Below are 22,890 nucleotides of genomic sequence, written 5' to 3' on the forward strand. Positions count from 1 at the left end.
ACAAGATAAATCTCCTGCAGATGTATTTTTATGGCTTTATCAGCATGTCTGCATACAAATCAAAAATGCTACATAATTCATGTTGCAAAATTGCATACCAAACAACGGGAGCTTCAATCTTCTATTTGGGCACTAAGTGAAATTAGAGCAGACACAGAAAGGGCTGTTTCATACCCACAGGCATTAATTAAGCTTCCAGAAAAGCCACAAACAGCAAAAACTTTAAATCCTTGACATGGATACAGACGGTATCAAAAAGAGCACTGTAATCTCCTGTAGGGTCAATAGCACAGATGTCCTAATTATCATACTCTCAAAACCTAGAAATGTAAGCCAGCTGGTACTAGCTAGGAAAGAAAGGAAAAATGCTGGCTAACTCAGTGGATCAGGCAGCTTCTCTGGAGAACATGGATGGTTTACGTTTCAGGTAGGGACACTTCTCCTAGCTAGCTTGTGCTTTTTACCAGCACTCCAACACAACTAAACCCACCCAACCTCTGGATGGGTGAGGTTCCTCCCACTTCTGCTGGAAAGGAACTTGTCACAAAGGCATCAGTCAAGTGCAGTTTATTACTGGAAAATATGTACTAGATTCATGTACAGATACAGTCTTTAAGTTTTGTTGTCCTGTGAATCAGAGGCCTTGTGTGCAAGTACAAGACATTCTTTGCTACCTCATGGCATTGCATAGTTTTACTTTAATAGAAGGATTAAATGTTCTAAAATAGAAAGCACATTGAAGTATTGCCAAAAGCAGTAGAAGAGTTTGAGCAGCTAGACTTTGGAAAATTCCATGCCAAAGCCCTATATGGAATTATTTGTTATGAGAACACCGGAAAAAGTAGAAAGCTTGTCTTGTCTTGAGAGTATCCAGAAATTAACTGCATGGCTTCTTCAGGTAATCAGCATAATTAGTAAATTATCCCTCAGTCAATATCAGAAATGGAGGCTCACAATAATGATTTTATGTTCATTAATCACACTCATTTTCTTGCTAATATCTCGTCTTCCCAGAGCAGTACATGTAACATCCCATATTTAGGGATACTGCCATACAATCACGGTTGGGGAAAATCCTAAATATTTGTGCCTGGCCTAAAACTGCAGGGGTGGTGAGGGGCCAGAGAGGGGGAGAAGGGTGAAAAATATACTCGGGTCTCATTTTCTATTCCAAAATTAAAATGACAGTGGTTGGATTTTGTTCTCAAAATAGCAAACCAAATGATTTGTCAAAAAAAGACAATTTCACTGTACAAAATGTTTAATGGAAATTTTAAGGTGAACTATGAAATAGTCACATGTACTTTTTTGTACATGTGCATGTACTTCTAAAATGAAAATGGATTGTCCCACAACTAACCCATCAACCCATTTTATTGTCAACAAATCAGTTTCTTGAAGGGATTGTGATACAATGCAAGCATGACTACTCAAGGTTTTGTTATTAATTCTAATATCAGAGCAGAATCATTCTAGCTATTGATTACCAAGCAAGGTTCGATTAATTTTTTTAAAATTTAAAAACTGAAGTGAAAACAGAAAATGCTGGAATGGCTCAGCAACTCAGACATTTATCTGTAGAAAGAGAAACATTTAATATTTCAGGAGCAGTACACTTCATCAGAACTGGAAAAGTGAGACGTTGATGGAAAAGTCCATATAACAATAGACAATAGGTGCAGGAGTAGGCCATTCAGCCCTTCGAGCCAGCACCGCCATTCAATGCGATCATGGCTGATCACTCTCAATCAGTACCCCGTTCCTGCCTTCTCCCCATACCCCCTCACTCCGCTATCCTTAAGTGCCCTATCCAGCTCTCTCTTGAAAGCATCCAACGACCTGGCCTCCACTGCCTTCTGAGGCAGAGAATTCCACACCTTCACCACTCTCTGACTGAAAAAGTTCTTCCTCATCTCCACATAATACCACCACAGAACAACACTTATTTTATTGCTTCGGAAATGAAGAGGATGCCATGCTCTCAAAGAATGCTTTTCATAAACTGCATGGCTCAACTAATCTTCCATGTTCAAAAATTCATGTGTGGGCTTATACTCTCACTTCATGTTCACAGTTGAAATTGTTGCGAGTGTTAAAAATTGCAAAAGATAAGCAACATAACTGGTTAATGATAATAGTCTATCAACAACATAGTCAAAACAAGGCTTGTAGTCCCACTTGGGTACTCCTTTTGGTATCAAATTAGAGTTCAGTTTTGGCACAATTTACTGAACAGCAGGTTGTATTGTGTTGATTTTATTCCCTGATATTAATCAGCAAAAATTAAATGAAAATATCCAATTCAGACTTGGGTTTGCACAAAATGAAATGACCAGATGCAATAGACATACTTTGCAAAATGTACTTAATCAGGCCCAATCTAAGAATAATATACTCGCCTCCTTGTATTCCGTACATAGATTTATTTAAAATATTTACATTTCAATTTGATATACCTGAAAAATGCTTGGAAGATTTAATTCTGTGGGCAAGACAATTTGCATTATTCATTAGTAATCACAGGACATAGAACACTTCAACAGAGGACAAACTCTTTAACCCACGATGTCTGTGCCAGCCATGATAACAAGCTCAGAGTGAAGAATACAAGTAGGGGGTCTAGGTTAGGCTATTTGGTCCTCAAGTCTACTTCAACATTCAGCAAGAAGTTGGCTGATCAGATTTTATTTGCAATAAGATTTCAAATATCAGATTGTACAGGACATAAAAACAAATTATTTCCTCAGCTTTTGCAATGACTGCAATTTTGAGGGAACATTACATCCAATAGTGGCATTTTCTTTCCTGGGGATGGGTTTGGCTTCCGGTTGTAAATAACCAAATACGTGCCATCCTCTGTGAACAAGTTGCCCCTTTGGTTCCTATGAAATCTTTCCTCTTACCTTAAAATGCCATTAAAGAATCTGCATTTTGCAACAACCCTTTAACATCAACCACTTGGATTCTTGTTAGACAATAGACAATAGGTGCAGGAGGAGGCCATTCGGCCCTTCGAGCCAGCACCGCCATTCAATGTGATCATGGCTGATCATTCTCAATCAGTACCCCGTTCCTGCCTTCTCCCCATACCCCCTGACTCCACTATACTTAAGAGCTCTTTCTAACTCTCTCTTGAATGCATTCAGAGAATTGGCCTCCACTGCCTTCTGAGGAAGAGAATTCCACAGATTCACAACTCTGACTGAAAAAGGCTTTTCCTCATCTCAGTTCTAAATGGCCTACCCCTTATTCTTAAACTGTGGCCCCTTGTTCTGGACTCCCCCAACATTGGGAACATGTTTCCTGCCTCTAACGTGTCCAACCCCTTAATAATTTTATACGTTTCGATAAGATCTCCTCTCAATCTTCTAAATTCCAGTGTATACAAGCGTAGTTGCTCCAGTCTTTCAACATATACGACAGTCTCACCATTCCGGGAATTAACCTAGTAAACCTAATCTGCACGCCCTCAATAGCAAGAATATCCTTCCTCAAATTTGGAGACCAAAACTTCACACAGTACTCCAGGTGCAGTCTCACTAGGGCCCTGTACAACTGCAGAAGGACCTCTTTGCTCCTATACTCAACTCCTCTTGTTATGAAGGCCAACATTCCATTGGCTTTCTTCACTGCCTGCTGTACCTGCATGCTTCCTTTCAGTGACTGATGCACTAGGACACCCAGATCTCGTTGTACGTCCCCTTTTCTTGACTTGACACCATTCAGATAATACTCTGCCTTCCTATTCTTACCACCAAAGTGGATAACCTCACACTTATCCACGGCGGCGCCTAACGGCTGCGGCTCGCTGGCAGTCTGTTTGTCCTTTTTTGTTTGTGTGTTGGGGTGTTTTGCTTTGGTTGTGTATGTGTGGGGGGGGGGGGTGTATGTGTGGGGGGGGGGAATCTTTCTTTTTTTAGGTCTCTTCCTCGGGGCCTTCCATCGCCCGGTGCGGCTCGGCCATGGGACTGAACAGTGCCCGGTGCAGCTCGGCCGCGGGGCCTTCCATCGCCCGGTGCGGCGCGGCCACGGGACTGAACAGCGCCCGGTGCAGCCGTGGGGCCTTCTATCGCCCGGTGCGGCTCGGCCGCGGGACTGAACAGTGGCCAGTGCGGCACGGCCGCGGGGCCTTCCATCCACCCGGTGCGGCTCAGCCGCGGGGCCTTCTATCGCCCGGTGCGGCGCGGGACTGAACAGCGCCCAGCGCGGCTCGGCCGCGAGACTTTCCAGCGCGGCGCGGCCACGGGACTTTCCATCGCCCGGTGTGGCTCAGCCGCGTGGACATTCCATCTCCTTGCGGGGGCTGTGCGGGTCGGTCGCCTCGGTAGGGGTCGAGTTGTCTGTACATGGGAGGGGCATGGGGGAAGAGAGAGGGGAAGTTTTTGGCCTCCATCACAGTGAGGGGATGTTTGGAGTCACTGTGATGGATGTTTGTGTTGGGGTTGTGTCTTGTGTTTTTGTACTGCTGGCTAGTGTAATCTCGTTCTGAACGAATGACAAATAAAGCTATTTTGGATTTTAAAAATTTTTTTTTATCTGCCATGCATCCGCCCACTCACACAACCTGTCCAAGTCACCCTGCAACCTCATAGCATCTTCCTCACAGTTCACACTACCACCCAGCTTTGTATCATCTGCAAATTTGCTAATGTTCTAGACTCTACAACTGGAAAATAAAATATGTTTGCACCTATCCAGGGACTACAGACAGAGGAAAAAGTACAATTCTGGTGGCCACATTACTGCAACTTCCAATTAAACCAGAGGACTTGTTAAAAGCATGGTTATTAAAAAGACCATTCATGGAAAGCTGAACAATTTAAACTGTTCCACATTATCTCAAGCCCAGATCATGTAATGTGCCAGATCTTGAAATGCTTTTACTTTTGATTCCTTTTTTTTTTTTTTTAAGTATTTAACAAAGTTGTGTACTTTTTGATTATAAAAATTAATTTTACTGACAGCTTGCATCAACTACTGACTTCAATAATTTGTGACCAAATTGAAATCATAATGACAATAGGTTAACATTCAAAATCAGGTTATCTTATCAAAAGATTTATAACAATACTACTATAACATCAAGTTATGCAGCAATTGGGATTGGTCAATATAGGGGTACATTTTGAAAGCCACACACAATATCAGTAAAGAAATGCAAGTTTAAAGGCGCCATGTGCTCTATTTATGCTTGGCAAATTTTGAAACAGAAAAAATATTTTTTTTCCCTCCAATTTGGCTGCTTTTTTTTTGCTAAAAACATAATTCAAATCCTATTTGTCATGAGCCTATTACTCCACTGCTTTCATGTGCTTTGGAAAATTAAAATATAGAATTGAAAGTTAAACAACAGATGACTGTAAAATCCCGTTTGGATTGCCTTAGCAGAAAGAGAGAGAACAGCTGCTTCAGCATTTTTTCATGTGGTTCCAGTCTTTGAAATATCCAAAAATAGTTAAAATGAATATCTGCACTATACAACTGTATAATGGATTTACTTGTCTGTCACAAATTGGTTTATACCAATTACTAGTGTTCACTAATACTTATGTGCATAATGAGCCTTTGACTTAATCAACAGTACCACTGCAAAGCATCCATACACATCAGCTTCTTGCTTCTGAGCTGGAATTCAATTTCACTGGACAAAGTTCACAGCTCATCTACCTCTCTATTTTATGACACATCAAGTTAGCAAATCCTTTACTTCTTGTGGTATATTAAGGTCACGAATTAGTACTTCTGGCATCCAAATATTTTAGATTCATAAGTTCATAAGTTCTTGGAGCAGAATTAGGCCTTTCAGCTCATCAAGGACTCCGCCATTCAATCATAGCTGATCTATCTTTCCCAATCAACCCCATTTTTCTGCCTTCTCATATAACCTGTGACACCTGAGATTAAAACTGTGTAATCAAAAACAGATGCCCAAACAACTTTCCTGAGAGCAACAGGCCATCCAGAGTGATAGGAAGGAATTGTAGACGCTAGTTTGCAGATGCAGTCTGTCCTGACCTGAAACATCATCTATGCTTTTTCTCCAGAGATACTTCCTGAACTGCTGAGTTGCTCCAGCATTGTGTCTATCCGAGTCATCCACACTCACCCAGCTCCTATTCTTGAAAGAATCCACTGCCAAGAGGTTTCTGAAGTTTCAACCCAATTAATCTGGCCCTGCTGCTCCAATCTAAAATCTTATGAAATCTACACAAATGGTGAATTCAAGCTGTATCAATTGTCAAAAACATGAATGATCGCAAACTTCTCTGATATTTCCATTACTGGAATATTGAGCATTTCCCTCACAGCTATTCCTTTTCATTGAAATAGAGTCACTGAAGTAGAGGCAGCCTAATAGAGCAAAGTTCAGCGAGTAGATTCCCCACCATAAAGGTACCAAAAATTTGGGGCTTCAATGGTCGCCATGGGAAATCTAATATCAGAATGCCTATGGCATGACTAATGGCAGGGATCTTTCAGGGAGTTCTGAATTCATGGGCTTGTGTTTGGCTGCAGGAGTCCCAATCTTCTGACAGCTATGTAAAAAAACATTGAATTTGCAGCTACATTTTTTCTATCCTGTGGCAAAAAGAAAACTTGGCAAGTATTGTTCATACAGGTGGTTCACTGCATTTGGGTTTGACAGTGATCGACTGAAGTTTTTTTTTTTTTTAAATGCTGAAGGTATCCATTTATCTCCCTCTACCCATCATCCATCACCTCACAACTCCAACCCATCTCCCCACCAGGCTCCATTGGCCCATTAGCTCCCGCACCACCTGGTTCTATCTATTGCCTACAAGCCCATGTCATGACCCTCCATCTCAACTCTTAATTCTGGCCATCTCCAGTCTACATTCGTCCCGATGCAGGGTCTCAACCCGAAATGTCAACTCTGCCTTTGCTCTCACAGATGATGCTTGGCCCGTTGAGATCCTCCAGCACTTTGTCTTTTGCTCAAGGGTACAGCATCTGCAGTCTCCTGTGTCATTAGCATTCTTTTAAATCTTGGTTGGATAAAGAAATCACACAATTCAACTCACTGTACACTTGCTCTTTCTTTATAAAATATCAAATACAGTGAAACATCGCAGTGGTCAAGTACGTTATTGTCAACTTTAAACGAGGACGAAACATGTAACCTGAAGCAGCACTGCGAATATGAACACATGAATGGTGCTCAGTAGAAAATATCAGGGAACAAAAAGGTTGCTTGAATTTATTGTTCCTATCATAATTATCAGATCTGATTTAAATAAGTCAATGAGCTTCGTCCACAGAAGGGTACATTTATTTTCGAACAAGATCACTAGAAATATGGAGCTACACAACATTTGGGCATTTCCTGGCGAAGTCATGCTTGCAAATTTACTTTGCAGGCCATTTCTTCTGAAACTGTGAGTCACATAGTGAATCAGGCCCCGTTGGCAAACGCACAATTTATAACAGCTTTGGACCATGTGCCAGATGAAGTTCATCCAAAATGAGTCAACAAGAAGACATTAAGAGCAAGAATAAAGAGTTGTGGCAAAGGGGGAAAGGTAATGGCTTTAATCTTCATTTTTAACAGGGAAACAGTGGCACATTTAAAACTGCATATTGAGCAATTAAGGGATTTTACAGAGTGTTGCTGGTATACCCACTGTCTCTCTATGCCAGAGAAGCAGGATCAATGCAGATCTTGGGTGCTGCACGTATGCAGTTTCCATACTGTTACTGCACGAGTTTCCTTTGGCTGCTCCAATTTGCTTCCATATCCTAACAATATGCAAATTGTTAGATTAACTGGCCTTTGCAAATTGGTCCAATTGCACCAGCAGTTGATGAGGATACAGGGAAAACTAAAAAAAATGGGATTAATGTAGGATTTGCGATTGATGGTCAGCACAAACTCAATTGGTCCAAGATCCTGTTCCCCTGCCGTATCTGTCTATAACTCTCATCTGACAACATGGGTCATGACCCAGTCATTTCCAAAGCCAACAGAAAAATTGGAGGCAGAAAAATAAATGATTGCTAGTGACATTCTGAATATAACGAGGGGGATAACCGTGGAGGCAACTGACAGCAGTCCTATAGTGATACACAGTAGAAGGAGGCAATGCTTGGAAGGTAGAGTCAATGACCCCTCTGTTAGGTGCTGACGGCAAATTCACATTAAAAAAGAGGGGCAATATTTTACATTGGTTTGGGGAACATAAGATTGGGTGGGGAAATCCAGAGAGGAAATGAAATTAACTACAACTTCAGCTAGCACGCAAGCTTACTGTAGCAGGAACGGCAATGGACCACGAAGGCTGGATGACAAACTCAGTGAACAGTGGATTCAAGGACACAGAATCGGAGTGAAATTCGGTAACATTGCTGGCTCAGAACTACGGTACCAGGACCAAGACATTATTTTGTTTGACAGGTGAAGGGGGATAATTCATTGCAGTCAGTTGAAATGGCGGGGGCAAGTTGGGCCGAAGGGCCTCAGAAGGCAGTGGAGGCCAATTCTCTGAATGTATTCAAGAGAGCTAGATAGAGCTCTTAAGGATAGCGGAGTCAGGGGGTATGGAGAGAAGGCAGGAATGGGGTACTGATTGAGAATGATCAGCCATGATCACATTGAATGGCGGTGCTGGCTCGAAGGGCCGAATGGCCTCCTCCTGCACCTATTGTCTATTGTCATGATGTGCAGCTTTATAAGCCTTTCCTTAGACCACATTTGGAGCATTGTTCATAGCTCTTATTCCCCTTTACAGGAATGACAAGGAGGCTTTGGAGAGGGTGCATGTGGTTTACTAGAATACAGCCTGGATTAGAGGGTCTAAGGTAGAAGGGACGTTGGACAAACTTAAATTATTTTCTCTGGAGCATCACGGGTTAAAGGGAGACCGGATAGAAATACATAAAATTTATGGGAGGCATAGATACGGTAATGAGGCAAGAACCTTTACCCTAGGATGAAGATGTCAAAGACTAAAGGTAGGTATAGCTTTCAGGTCAGAAGGGGAAAGTTTCAAGAAGCTGTGTGGTTCAAGTTTTACTTTTACAGAGCAGTGAATGGCTGGAACATGCTGACAGGTGCCAACAGATATGATAGTGGCATTTAAGAGTTGTTTTAGTTAGGCACATGGATATGCAAGGAATAGGGGGGTACACGATAACATACAGGCAGATATTTACCACCTGGACTGCGATGGAACTTTGCATACATCTACAGTACAGGTGGTCATGGAGGTGGGGAAATTGCAGCTGAACAGGACACAGCAATGTCTAGTGCATGTGAAAAAACCAAAACTGGTCTGCCCTGCTAAAATTCCATCATACAAGTGGCTCTATATAGAGGTTTGGTTTAGTTTACTTAGTTAGTTTATTATCACATGTACTGGGGTAGAGCGAAAAGCTTTTTGCTGCATGCTATCGAGTCAGCAGGAAGACTATACATGATTGCAAACAAGCCACCGTGTACAGATGCAGGATGAAGGGAATAATGTTTACTGCAAGATAAAGTCCAGTAAATTCCAGTTAAAAACAGTCCAATAGTCTCCAAATGAAGTAGATGGTAGGTCAGGACCGCTATCTAGTTGGTGATAGGATGATTCAGTTGCCTGATAACAGCTGGGTAGCTCCAATGTGCCCAGTGGAAGATTTATCCTTCCTAAATAGCAATCACTGATGAGAGTTAAAAGATCTCTAGCATTGAAAAACATGGCTGGTGGCTGTGAGAGGTGCTATTATCAGAATGGAGGACAAAATACTCTTGGGAGTTCATGGGAATCCAGAGGTGGCAGATTTCAGGGACAGAGCATATTTACAGAAAGGTTTATACGGCTGAGGGGAACAAAAAAGCAAACAAGTCAGACAACAGCACTGAATGGAAATATCATGAACAAAGGTTCTCAAAATGCAGTGAGGGAATGGCTGGGTGAATGAACACGCGAAAGTGAGAAGTCAGAGAACAAAGATTTGAAAGGAATGAGGACCAGTACAAGTTAAGGAGTTGGAAACAGAAACCTGTTAGTGTTCACAAAGAAGGCCTCAAGAGAAAAATTAATCTTTGGCATGTGGAGTTAACGATGCAAACAATGCTATCCAGATTTGAACAGGGATGGGGAAAAATTAAAAGAAAACTGCACACAATTTCATACAGCTCTTTATCATATAGGAATAGTGCAACGGTAATGATATTTTCAACATTGTTTTCAAAAGTACTGTGAAGTTGGAGCCTCCACAATAACCGTGCAATTCCCCTTGCATGTCCAAGAGATTTGGTCGTTTTTGTTTCACTAATGTACTCTCATACAAATCAATAAGTTGGAACACAGAATATGATGAGGAGATGCCCATTGTTACATTCTCAAAATGCGATCCAATTGTAACGAAAAGCAATGGAAGGAAATTATTTCAAAGCAATTCCAATACAAATCCCCAAAGCCTTCAGAAGAAAAAGATCAAAGTCTTGCAGCAGGTTCCTTACATTCTCAACCTTAACCACAACCAAATGGAGCTAATATTGTAGAATAAAAATAGATTGTCATCCTTACCCATAACCTATTCTCATAAAACAATGCATCCAGCTGTTTAATAATGTTCTTATGATCGCATGAGGCCAGAATCTCAATTTCCACCATGTAGTCTTCAAGGTCTTCTTCACTCTTGACCTCGATAACCTTTGCAGCAGCTAGAACTCCAGTTTCTCTGTTTATGGCCTGCAAATAGACAAGTAAAAATATTTTCATACGTGGCATATTTCATCATGTTAAAATTTCTCATATGCAAAGGCAATCTTGTTTAACATCTCCACTGCCGTTCACTTCTCCAAGCCTGAGAATTAATGTGAGAATGTCATTAATTCATGGGAATGATGGTGTCCTCACAGCATTCATAGGTAGGGAGCTCCAGTGAAGAAAGAGGTGGGCCATCCTGAAGGGAATCTGAAGGAAGTTTAATATCCATTTGTACACTGTCATTATATTTCTAGGTGGGGGAGATCAGTTGGGATAACTGCCTAAGGAGTCTTGGTAAATTGTTGCATAGGCGTTATACAGCACAGACATGTGTACCAGAGAGAATCCTTTGCCTGGGTGGCACTAAGCATTCCAGCTGCACTTATCCAGGCAAGTGGACAGAACAGCATCACACATCTCACTTAATTTTTACCATCTGAAAGGCATTAATCAGGAAGAGAGTCGCGTGACACAGGGCACCAAGCCTTAAACAGCTTTTGCAACCAGTGTATTAGATGGCTGGCCCAGCGTATGATTTTTTTTTAAAAATGACACAAAAGTGCTGGAGTAACTCAATGGAGTAACTCAACCTCTCTGGAGAACATGGATTAGTGATGTTTTGGCTCAGGAGCCAGTGCGCAGATGTTTCGAGAACCTCAAGAAACTATTTAACCTACTTCTGTTTCCATGAATGTAGGGAAGACCATATATAAATAAATTAATTTGTACACAGTAGATTGTAAATTAACCATGGACTCCAGGGAGACCTGGGCAGCATGATGGTCTGGAGAGGTGAAGCTCACGATAACAAAAATAGTGATATTCTTTGGAGGCCTATAATGAAAAGTCAGTGTAAAAAGTGAAAGATTGAGAGATTAACAGCAAAGAAATGTATACATTCAATGACAATACAGAAGTTAATAAAACAACACATTAACAACCCACAGCCTAGACAATGCACATACATCCAAACAATTAACTCTCAGCACCTGTACTTGCACTACTCTCAGGACACGGATCTACCCCCTGCCAGCCAGCAGTCCAGATATGCTGACATCGGCATGACTAGATTATGGATAAAAGTCGAGAGTCGTGTGGGTTTAAATGTCTAATGTAACAACAATGGCACAAGCATTTCTTACTTGCAGCTGCTTAGCAGGTTCATAAATGCAATACACAAAATATTTAAAATATTCAATTAGTTAATAACCACAATAGTAGGTAACTGTAATGGTGCAAGAACTGAAGTCTGTAGTACAACCAAGGACACAGTTGGTGAGGTTAATATTGCTGAGGTCAATGCTGTAAAGTATTCTGATGCCCAATAAGGGGGACCACCTACCTTGGGATTGGCTGGCTGAGCTCTATAGGCAGCTTAGTGGGGTCAACAAATGAGGGGTGAGATGGGAGGACAGCAGAATACCACAGAAAACCTTCAATGAGGAAAGCCCATGGACTGAGAGTTAAGACGGTAACTGCCAGCAAAAGGTTAAGGCATGATCCATTAGCTATATCGACTCACAATTCAGAAACATTGGCACGAGAACTAGATAACAACCCACTAAAGCCTTTGGTCAACTTGTGATAGTGTCTGAGGAAGGTCACAAAACATTTTTGCACAAAATGAACAAAAGGTTGACGAACCAGGGCCAACATCTAGACGAGAAGGGTCCCACAAAAAGCCCATCTCGTGTACCCAACTCCTTTTCACTTGGAAAGGAACCGAGTAATATAAACAAAGCTAATGTTTGACATCAGTCCCACCGACTCTCAAAACAGTGAATAAAGGCACATGACTCCAAATAAGAGGGGAGGGACGGGTGGAAGGAATGGTACTGATAGCAAATATGAAGGTGAAGGTTTTCGTTAAATGCCTAAAGAGGGCTTCATGCTAATTCTTTCTTGGGATAACTGTACAGATGTCTACTGCTTTTGGGGTCAAGAAGACATGCATCAAACAATTGCTTATTTATACCCTTTGGCTAATTTCCAAATGAGGGGGTGAGCCACACCAGATGGGCAGTTTTAGCAATCCTCCTGGTCCACAACAGTCTTGGTTCATTCTTTATCTTTTGCAAGAACACTAAGATTCTGCCAAACAGTACCATTAGCTAAATTGATCTAATGGCTCTCATCCAGTTTAAAAAAAATAAAGTTAAGCCATACACACGTTTTCTTTAGTGCACACTTGTAAAAGCAACATGCCTGATTTCAGGTGAATAAGTCAATGTCTACCATAAAGGCTATTGATTACTGCATTGTCAGATAAAAATAGAGGCGCTGCAAATATAATTGGTAGTATATAGAAACCATATGCCCAATTCTAATCCGGTAGTTTCACTGCTAAAGCTTTTCCTAATCATACCATATTTGCTTTTAATAAACAAACTAGTCCCACCTGCCCGTGTTTGGCCCATATCTCTCCAAACCTGTCCTATCCATGTACCTGTCTAACTGTTTCTTAACAGTCCCTGCCTCAACTATCTCCTCTGGCAGCTCATTCCACACATCCACCACACTGCATGAAAAAGTTACCCCTCAAATTCCTATTAAATCTTTTTCCCTTCACCTTAAAGCTATGTTTAACCTACTCTGGGCAAGAGACTCTGAGCATCTACCCAATCTATTTCTCTCAGGATTTTATACACCTCTATAAGATCACCCATCATTCTCCTGCACTCCAAGGAATAGAGTCCCAGCCTACTCAACCTCTCCCTATAGCTCAGGCCCTCTATTCCTGGCAACATCCTTGTAATTCTTCTCTGTACCCTTTCCAGCTTGACCACATCTTTCCTACAACGTGGTGCCCAGAACTGATACCTATATCTGCTTCCACCACCACATTGGCATAGCATTCCAAGCACCTACCACGCTAGAAAAAATACTTGCAACGCACATCTCCTTTTACCTTTCAGCCTCTGACGTTAAAGCTGTGTCTTTGACAGTTCCACTGTGGGAAAAAGCTTCTGACCATCTACCCTCTCTATTCCTCTCAATTTTATATACGGTTATCATGTCTCCGCTCAGCTTCCGACGCCTCAGATAAAACAATCCAAGTTGCTGAACCTCTCGTTATATCTGATACCTTCTAATCGTGGAAGCATCATAGTAAACTTCCTCATCCTCAACAAAGCCTCAATTTCCCTTAGAGGGGCAATAAATACAGCATACAAAACTCCAAATGCATCCGAACCAAAGTTCGATACATTCTTTAAATTTAGCAATGAAATGAGATATCTCATTTTATATTTAATAACTGCACTTAGATCATATTTTAACTATTCTTGCAGTTTTGAAGAAGGAGGATGCAGTAGAGTTGCTGCCTTACAGCTCTGATCCTGACTACGGGTGCTTGCCTGTGCGGAGTTTGCATGTTCTCCCTGTGGCCTGCGTGGGTTTTCTCTGGGATCTCCAGTTTCCTCCCACATTCCAAAGGCATACAGGTTTGTAGATTGATTGGCTTGGTAAAATTATAAATTGTCCCTAATGTGTGTAGGATAGTGCAAATATGTGGGGATCGCTGGTCGGCAGGGACTCAGTGGGCCAAAGGGCCTGTTTCGCGCTTTATCTCTAAAACATCAAAATTGTTCTTTTATTTAAATGAGAAACCATGCGCAGTTCAATTGAAATCCGTAACATGATATGTCCCACACCACCAAAATTTCCAGTTCCTTAAATGCTAAAATTGTTCCTTCATGCTCATTCTGCACAGAATTATCCGGTCCACCCATTTCCTGTCCCCATGTCATGATGCAATTTCAAGATAAAATTTTATAAGTTGCAGTTTCTGAAGCTTACTGGCAATAACAAACCAATTTTTGCTGTGAAGCCACAAAAACACCCACTTTTCAGTAAATGCAGTTACTAATCAAATGCACTCATATTTGGAGGTCACTGATTCACTAAAGCAGCTCAAACAATGCTCCAGAACATCAATACAAAGAAACAGTCTACCACTTTACTTGCATCTAAAACGTTATCTTTCAATTTACCATATATCAAAGACTCTGACACATTCTTGTGACAGTTCAGTTACTGACTTTTCCAGACATCATTGGCCACCAAATTTAGAGAGAGTGGGAGGTTTTCCTCGCATGTACAATTTATAGCAGACAAACTAATTCTATGGTTGTGCAACTTTTACTATACATCAATTAATTAGGTGAATAAGGTGCCTATTAGGCAAATTGTTAGCACAAACTCAGTTATTCGCATGGCACAATAGAATTATATTGGGTACTAGACGGGCATGGACCTGTTGGGTCCAAACCTCTCCTGCAGGCCCGGCAACCCTCCCCAACTGACGACCCTTGGACCCATTACCGGCCAGGGAGTGGGCGAGGGAGGAGAAGGGGAGAGGGAGAGGGAGAAGAAAGGGGGAGGGAGAGGCCGGGCGGCTATTGCGAGCCGTGGACCCATTGGGTGCAAACCTCTCCTGCAGCCCATTCCCACACCCCCCCATTCTCTCCTCCCCCAGCCCCTTTTACTCTCCCCACACCCCCCCTTTCCCCACAACCTCCCCTTTTCCCAGTACCCCTTTCCCCCACCACCAAGCCCCCTCCGCACGACCCCTGTTGTCCCCCTCCCCAGTCCCCATTCTCAGACCCCCCCATTCTCTCCCCAGACACTTACTCTTCCCCACCCCCCCTTTCCCCAGCACACCCCTTTCCCCTACTCTCTCTTGCCCCCAGCACCAACCCCCCACCCCCGCTGTCCCCCTCCCCAGCCCCACTCTGCCTCCTCCCACCCCCACTCTCTCCTCCTCCCACCCTCCCCACCCCCCTTTCCCTACCAGCCCCCCCCCCCCCCCCCGTGGTCCCGGCGAAAAGCACTTACCGACGGCGGCGAAAAGCACTTACGGATCGTGCAGGGAGGAGGGGGAGCTGGACCAAATTAAATGAAAATATCATTTTCCACCAGCGTTCAGCGTGGTGATTAAGGCGGTGCAAAATTTGTGGCGCTACGGTTCACCGTTTTGCCGAAATCACTGATATATAGAAACAAACAAACATAGAAATATATAAATTCATACACAAGATCTGAGTTTTCGTAGTATATAGAAGATAGATAGATATATAGAAACATAGAAAATAGGTGCAGGAGTAGGCCTTTCGGCCCTTCGAGCCTGCACCGCCATTCAATATGATCATGGCTGATCATCCAGCTCAGTAGCCTGTATATAGATTGCATCAACCAAAAATGTCTTGGACAGACTCATGAGATGGCTTAATTCTGTGCTCATTGGATTCTTCAGATCTGGTTATCCTTTCAATTCTATTAGTGTTTCAATGACACTGATGAACATTGAACATATTAAATTCTATTCAGTTCAGCAGTGAACTAAGTGTCTTCTCCAAATGAGTAACCTTCAGAGAAAAAAAATGCTAATTATTTACTCTGAACTTTTTTACGTAAACATTTGTAATGAAACAAAAACTAAAGTCTTTGGAATTAGGCATGTACCAAATCATATCTGTTTGGCCTAGGAATACAAAGACAATTTGTACCTCCATTTCCAGCATGAAGTTTTGCTCCTGCTAGCAGGCCTAGAATTTAAAGGGAGGCCAACTCTAATGGTAGCAGCCATTTTGGGAAGGGCAACTTTAATGTTGAAGCACTGCTGCAAGGTCAAAATGCAGACTGGTGACAACAGGCTTCAGTGAGGAGTGGGACCAGCATTAAGGTAGGGCAATACAAAGTTTTAAATTTCTTTTAATCTGCATAGAATTATCTGGTCCACCCATTTCCTGTCTCCATATCATGATGCATTCAAGATACAATTTTACAGCAGCCCATCTGAATGGATGGCTGAGACCATTCACCCACCCGTTCAGTCCATTGTCCATCTCACCCAACACCCAAGTAATCTTGACATATTTAGTTAGCACAAGGCATTGCTATGGAAAATATACCCCTTTAAGAATCTGCCAAGTGTTCTCAACATTAAATACCATCTGCTAAAACGGTTTCCTCTTTATCTGCCTTCTTTGCTTCACTTTCCATTTTGCTCACTCTTTCACAACAGTACCTTTAATGCAGCTAAAGTTGTAAACAGCATTTGCAGCATTCAGTGCACAGCCTTCCTTTTATTCAAGCTTGGATCGGCAAAATACCTTTATGTACATTTAACTCCACCAGCATAAACAATCAGCATACAAAACATCAAGTTGTTGATAGAAATTATTTACAGACATTTTTTAATAAATCGACAAAACTTATTATAAATGAGGCCTTTTAAAAGTGTGAGACATACTTCAAAGAGTTGTGAACGCATAGATTTAATCTGTGTGATAATTCACAAAGTTAACAGGAATTTGTTTTGGGGGAAAAACAGCAAGGAAAACGTGAATAAGCCACGTGACACCTCAAGCCACTGCCAAGCATTGAGGTCATGGATGATCTTATCAGGGTCTCCCTGGCCTGCCTAGTCCCCATACACCTCCACTACTCTAGAGTAAATATCCGGCCTTCTGAGCTCTGAATATACTCAATTAAGCCTCCATTGCTCTGTTGTACAGAATTCCTTAGATACCAAAACTCTGGGTGAAGAAACTTCTTTTTGGTCCTAACTGTGTCTGAAAAAATGCCTCCTAGTATTTGGATTAAGTGGATAGTGTCTTATTCTTAAACTATACCATCTTGTCCCAAGTATCCTAGCAGGGGGAAAACCCTTTCATCATCTATCACAGGGAGATAGATGAACTCCTTCGTGATTGCTTTGAATCAATGGACTGGTCCATATTCAAAGGACTCTGCGCCCATCCTCAATGATTATACCACCGCCGTCAAAGACTTCATCAGTAAGTGTGCCAAAGTCACTAATCTGAGTTTCACAAACCGGAAAACATGGATCCCTGGTGAAGACCAAGTGTGAGAGGCATTCAGGTCAAGTGATCCTAACCTGGACAAGACATCTAGGTGCGACCTTCACAAAGCCATCGGGGACACTAAGAGACAATGATTTATTTTATCCTGTATCTAAACATTGTGGACAGCTTGATTGTAGTCATGTGTACTCTTTTTGCAGACTGGATAAACTAAACCAGAGTGATATTACCCACCCTAACAGCTTTGGGTGCACCTGTACCCATGGTCAGCCTCACACACTTCACATCAGCCTTCCTGACATACACCCACAGAAAGCCAATGGCTCAGATACAGTCTCTCACTGTGTCATCAAAACATGCTCAGACCACTTGGCAGGTCTATTTGTGGATGTAGGCTCAGCACTACACACTGCAACTGAATCCTCATCTTCCCAACCCACAGACCACAATCAATCAAGATAGATGATCACACACCCTCTATGTTTCCCTGCAAGGATGTGTGCTCAGTCCCTTATTATATCACTGCACTCTTGACTGTGCATCTAAATTTTGCTCTGACCCCATTTACAAATGTTATAAGACGATACCACAGTAGTCAACTGGAACTAAAATAATGACAAGGCAGGAGAAAGAGAGCTACTTAGCATGGTGTCAAGACAATAACTTTGCCCCTCAATGCCATAAAAATGTAGAAGTCATTGACTTTGGGAGTGGGACAGAATACACCCCCCCAGTCTGTATCAATGGTGCGATAGTGGAAATGGTCAAAAGCTTCAGGTTCCTAGGCATAAATATCACCAACAATGTCCTGATCCAACCACATCAATAATACAGCCAAAAAAACATACCAACACTTCTATTTCTTCAGAAATCAAAGGAAAGTGGGCATGTCTCCAGTTACTCTGACCACTTTCTACAGATGTGTAAGAAAATAACTGCAGATGCTGGTTCAAATTGAAGGTAGACACAAAATGCTGTAGTAACTCAGTGGGTCAGGCAGCATCTCAGGAGAAAAGGAATTGGTGACGTTTCGGGTCGAGACCCTTCTTCAGACTGATCATCTACAGATGCATCATGGAAAATATCCTGTTGGGATGCATTACAGCCTGGCATGAAATTGCATCAGTCTGAAGAAGGATCCCAACCCAAAACATCATTTGCCCATTCCCTAGATTCCTTCAACACTGATTTTTGCTCAAGAAATTGTTGTGATTGTGTACACAGCCTTGACCATCAAACAAAGCAACCTTCTCCCTGTCAATTCCAACTATACCATGCTTCTTTGAAAAAAAGTCAACATAATCACAGACCATTCACACCCCACTTATTTCTTCTTCTCCCCTTTCCTGTCAGGCAGAAGGTACAAAAGCTTGAAAGCACACACCAGCAAATTCAAGAACAACAACTTCCTTGCTGTTATCGGATTCTTGAATCAACTTCTCAAAATGATGAATTTCTGAACCCCCAATCTGTCTCTTAAACATCTCTTGCACAGCTGCAACACTATTCTGTACTTTGTTTTTTCCTTCTCTTTTTGTACCTGTTGTACTCTTGTATGGCACAATTTGCCAAGAATCCACTCCAAACAAAATGTTTTGCTGCTTCTCGATGCAAGTGACGATAATAACCAATAGTAATAAAAAGCCCCATCAAGTTTGCATTTCAATAAGATCATATCTCATTCTTTTAATTTCAGTGAATATACAAACAACCTGTTCAACCTTTCTTTCTAAGAATACCCCCTCATCCCAGGTCTCAAATGAAACCTATTGCAAACTAATTCCAAGTATACCCATCCAAAACTAAACCTGTCATTGCATGACAGCACAGAGATCTCAGGGCAGATAACCAGACTAAAATGAGGAAGGAACTCAAGACCAACAGAATTAACTCGTGTTGTGCCAGGGCATACGACTTGCTCCCAATGTTTCAATCGTGCAACAAATTTTAAGACATTTATTGAAAATGCCTGACTTCAAATTAATATTTTGAACTAGAACTATATTATATACCAACATTAGGCTCAAACAATACAGGAAAGCATATGCTAGACATAAACGCAAGTTAAATGTCTTTCATAATGTGTGCATTACAAAACAGGAATTTCCTTTTCTCAATTGCCACATATCTAACAACCAATGCTCAAGAGTACCTCGTTACAATTGTGCTGACCCACTTCCTAATACTTAAAATTAGACTATTTCAAGCAAAAAAAAACATTAGTTTATTTGCATGCTAACTTACTGTATTCCACTAGCTCACCAATGCATGACATACAATGCACTGTCCAGCTTTTTGTGTCTATAAACTGTTACACAAGGAACAAGGCTATAATAGTGCAAACAAAGTACATAGAAGAGGTAGACATTTTGCAAATACAAGAGGTTTAGAATGTGTTGTGCTCTACCTTGAAGAGGAGGAAAGTAACAAAGGTTATTTTGAAAGGGCAAAGTGAATCAACTACATCAGCTGATCTTGGGACTAAGATGATGCTTGGGTGACCAGTGGTATGAGCTCAAAGCTTATAAAGGATTGGAGTCTCACTCAAAAAATAAGTTTGCAAGATTTAAATTCAAACTACTTCTTCAAAATCCACCGAAAAGGCAAGTGCCAACAGTATCCTCACTGCTGCAACATTTTCCAAGAATATCTCAGGCAGAGTACAAACATTGCATTCCCCAAGGAACATTGCAATGTTTAAAAATTGCTTCAAATTACCTTATAAGCACAGAAACTCCAATTAGTGACATAACTAGAAGACCCAACACACTTTATGGATCTGGAATAAAAATGCAGAGAACTGTAATTTTGTTAAACAACGTATTAGCTTTTGCCCCAACCTGCACCAGGAAATGGGACCTTACACTCTGGATGGGTCTGCCCTGCCCACCATGCCACACTGGCTGCCCTGGTAGTAGGGGTACCAATAGTCCACAGGATTTCAAAGATAATGCAGCCTCCTTAAAAGGGATTGCTGCGTCTTCAAGGAGCATATGGGAAAATGGCTCAGCACAGTGAAGGTAATGGCCGATGACCCAATATAGAACTGGATAACCTCCTGCTGCTGATGTAGGTCCTGAGAGATCACCTAATGCAAGGAGAGCCAAATGAGTATGGACCTGGGGAATCTAAGACCAAGGATGATACACCCACAGACCAAAGACCAATGGACTATGATTTTCTGAGTTCATGCTTCAGGCCCACACACATGGCGGTTCCAAGCCTGTTATTGCAAAACTAAACATGTACAATACTGAATATAGAGCTTAAATTAATTTCAGGGCAGCTAGGCACTCAGTACGAGACTACTGTGGTTGAAGTTAGTTTGAAATGTTAAATCACATTGTCTTCAAAGACTAAATTTCAAAGCACATCCAAACACAAAGTAAAGCCACGAATTAGCAAATGGGATTGATCCTCTTACACTATCGTTAATTCAAAGCACGAGTGATATTCAAATATGTTTGAGTGTTTTACAGCACTGGGCCTGTACACGCTGAAGTTTAGAAGGATGAGGGGGGACCTCACAGGAACTTAAATAGTGACAGGCTTGATAGAGGGGATGTAGAGAGGATGCTTCCACTCTTGGGAGTCTCAAACTAGTGGGCATAGCCTCAGAATATACTTTTAGAAAGGAGATAAAGAGAAATTTCTTTAATCTGAGAACGGTGAATCTGAGGAATTCATTGCCACAGATGTCTGTGGAGGCCAAGTCATTGGGTATTTTTTTTTTAAGGCAGATTGACAGATTCTTGATTAGTATGGGTTAAGTGGGAAAGATAGATCAGCAATGATTGAATCATTAATAGGCCTTACCACAACTTCTAAATCATTCAGATCTAAATAACAATTTGCTTAGATTATGCATATTTTAAATCAAACACTAGCAACTAGCAACTATATCGATATACATTTTGATTGAAGTAAAATGTAATACTCTGTCCCACAGCTGTTGCTATTACAGATGTGAACTGGGTAATATCCATGCAGCTGCGATGCAGACACAAAATTGTCACACCACTAGAGTTGCTGCCTCACAATTCCAGTGAGTCAGTTTTAATCTTGACCTCAGGTAATGCGTGTATGAATTTCCTCCAGATGCTAGTTTCCTCCCACATCCAAAAGACATGCACGTTATTAGGTTAAGCAGTCATTGCAAATCCCCACCTATTATATAGACGAGTGGTAGAATCTCGAGAGAGCTGATAGAAATGCCGGAAAAGTTAACAGTGTGATTAACGTAGGATGAGTGCAAATGGGTACACGATGGTCAGTGTGGTTTCAGTGGGTCAAAGGATGTTTCAATGCTCATGGCGTCTGTAACATATTTTATACACCTGGATTACGTATATTGTAGACAGAATATTTCTTAATTGCACTTAGGAGCAATTGTTAGGTTAAAGCAAAAGCACGTTTTAAGAAATCTTCTGTTTTCAGCTAATTGCCTTGTGGGGTGTAATTTTTTTGTGAATTAACATCTTGCTACATAAGATGGTACCATCAACAATAATAAATTATATAAAATACCCAAAGAATCAATAGCGAGTATTCAAATTTATTAGGATATCAATTTTGTAGGGTGTGCATATTTTACTTTAGACTTTAGAGATACATCGTGCAAACAGGTCCTTCAGCCCATCAAGTCGCGGCTGGCCAGCAATCATCCCATACATACACTAGCACTATCCCACACACGAGGGACTATTTACAATTTTACTGAAGCCAATTAACCTACAAACATGTACGTCTTGAGTGTGGGAGGAAACCGGAGCAAACTCAAGCAGTCACTGGGAGAACGTACAAACTCTGTTACAGACAGCACTCAGTCAAGACTGACCCGGGTCTCTGACGCGAAGGCAACAACTCTACCTCTGCACCACTGTGCCGCACCTTCAAGTCATCTCAATTTGCATTTTCAGGTGGAAGAGTCAATGGCATGAAAAAAATGTGACAGACAATACATTCTAAATAAAAGTGAATCTCCTTTATAATCTGTTTCATTGAATGACTGACCAACTTGCCTCATTTAAAGGTATTTGGTTCTTACTGAATCCACAAAAAGGAATCAAAATGTTTCTTAAAAGGAACCAAAATGCAGGCAATACTGAGCAAAATAGGCAGCATCGGTGGAGATGAATTAGAGTTTGCATTCACCTTTCATGGGAATAGTTAAGAGATTAAACCACAATTTGCCGGTGCCGAAAAAAACAAAAATCACTAACCTGAACGACTACCGTCCGGTTGCCCTAACTCCTCTAATCATGAAGTGCTTTGAAAGGCTGGTCCTCGCACATCAAATCCAGCACACAGATCGGAACACTGCTACCAACCTTGGAGGGCATCTACAA

General features: G+C 41.6%; 1 protein-coding gene across 2 annotated transcripts in view; it reads right to left on the reverse strand.

Moving 5' to 3' along the window:
* stk10 (serine/threonine kinase 10) overlaps nt 1–22,890 on the reverse strand; it is a 93,098-nt gene that overhangs the window by 62,235 nt on the left and 7,973 nt on the right. For both annotated transcript variants that reach the window (XM_078411579.1, XM_078411578.1), the window contains exon 2: nt 10,533–10,697. In XM_078411579.1, the coding sequence (XP_078267705.1) occupies nt 10,533–10,697 (165 nt within the window). The remainder of the gene's footprint in view (nt 1–10,532; nt 10,698–22,890) is intronic.

Source organism: Rhinoraja longicauda, chromosome 14, assembly GCF_053455715.1.
Source record: "Rhinoraja longicauda isolate Sanriku21f chromosome 14, sRhiLon1.1, whole genome shotgun sequence".
Lineage (NCBI taxonomy): Eukaryota > Metazoa > Chordata > Chondrichthyes > Rajiformes > Arhynchobatidae > Rhinoraja > Rhinoraja longicauda.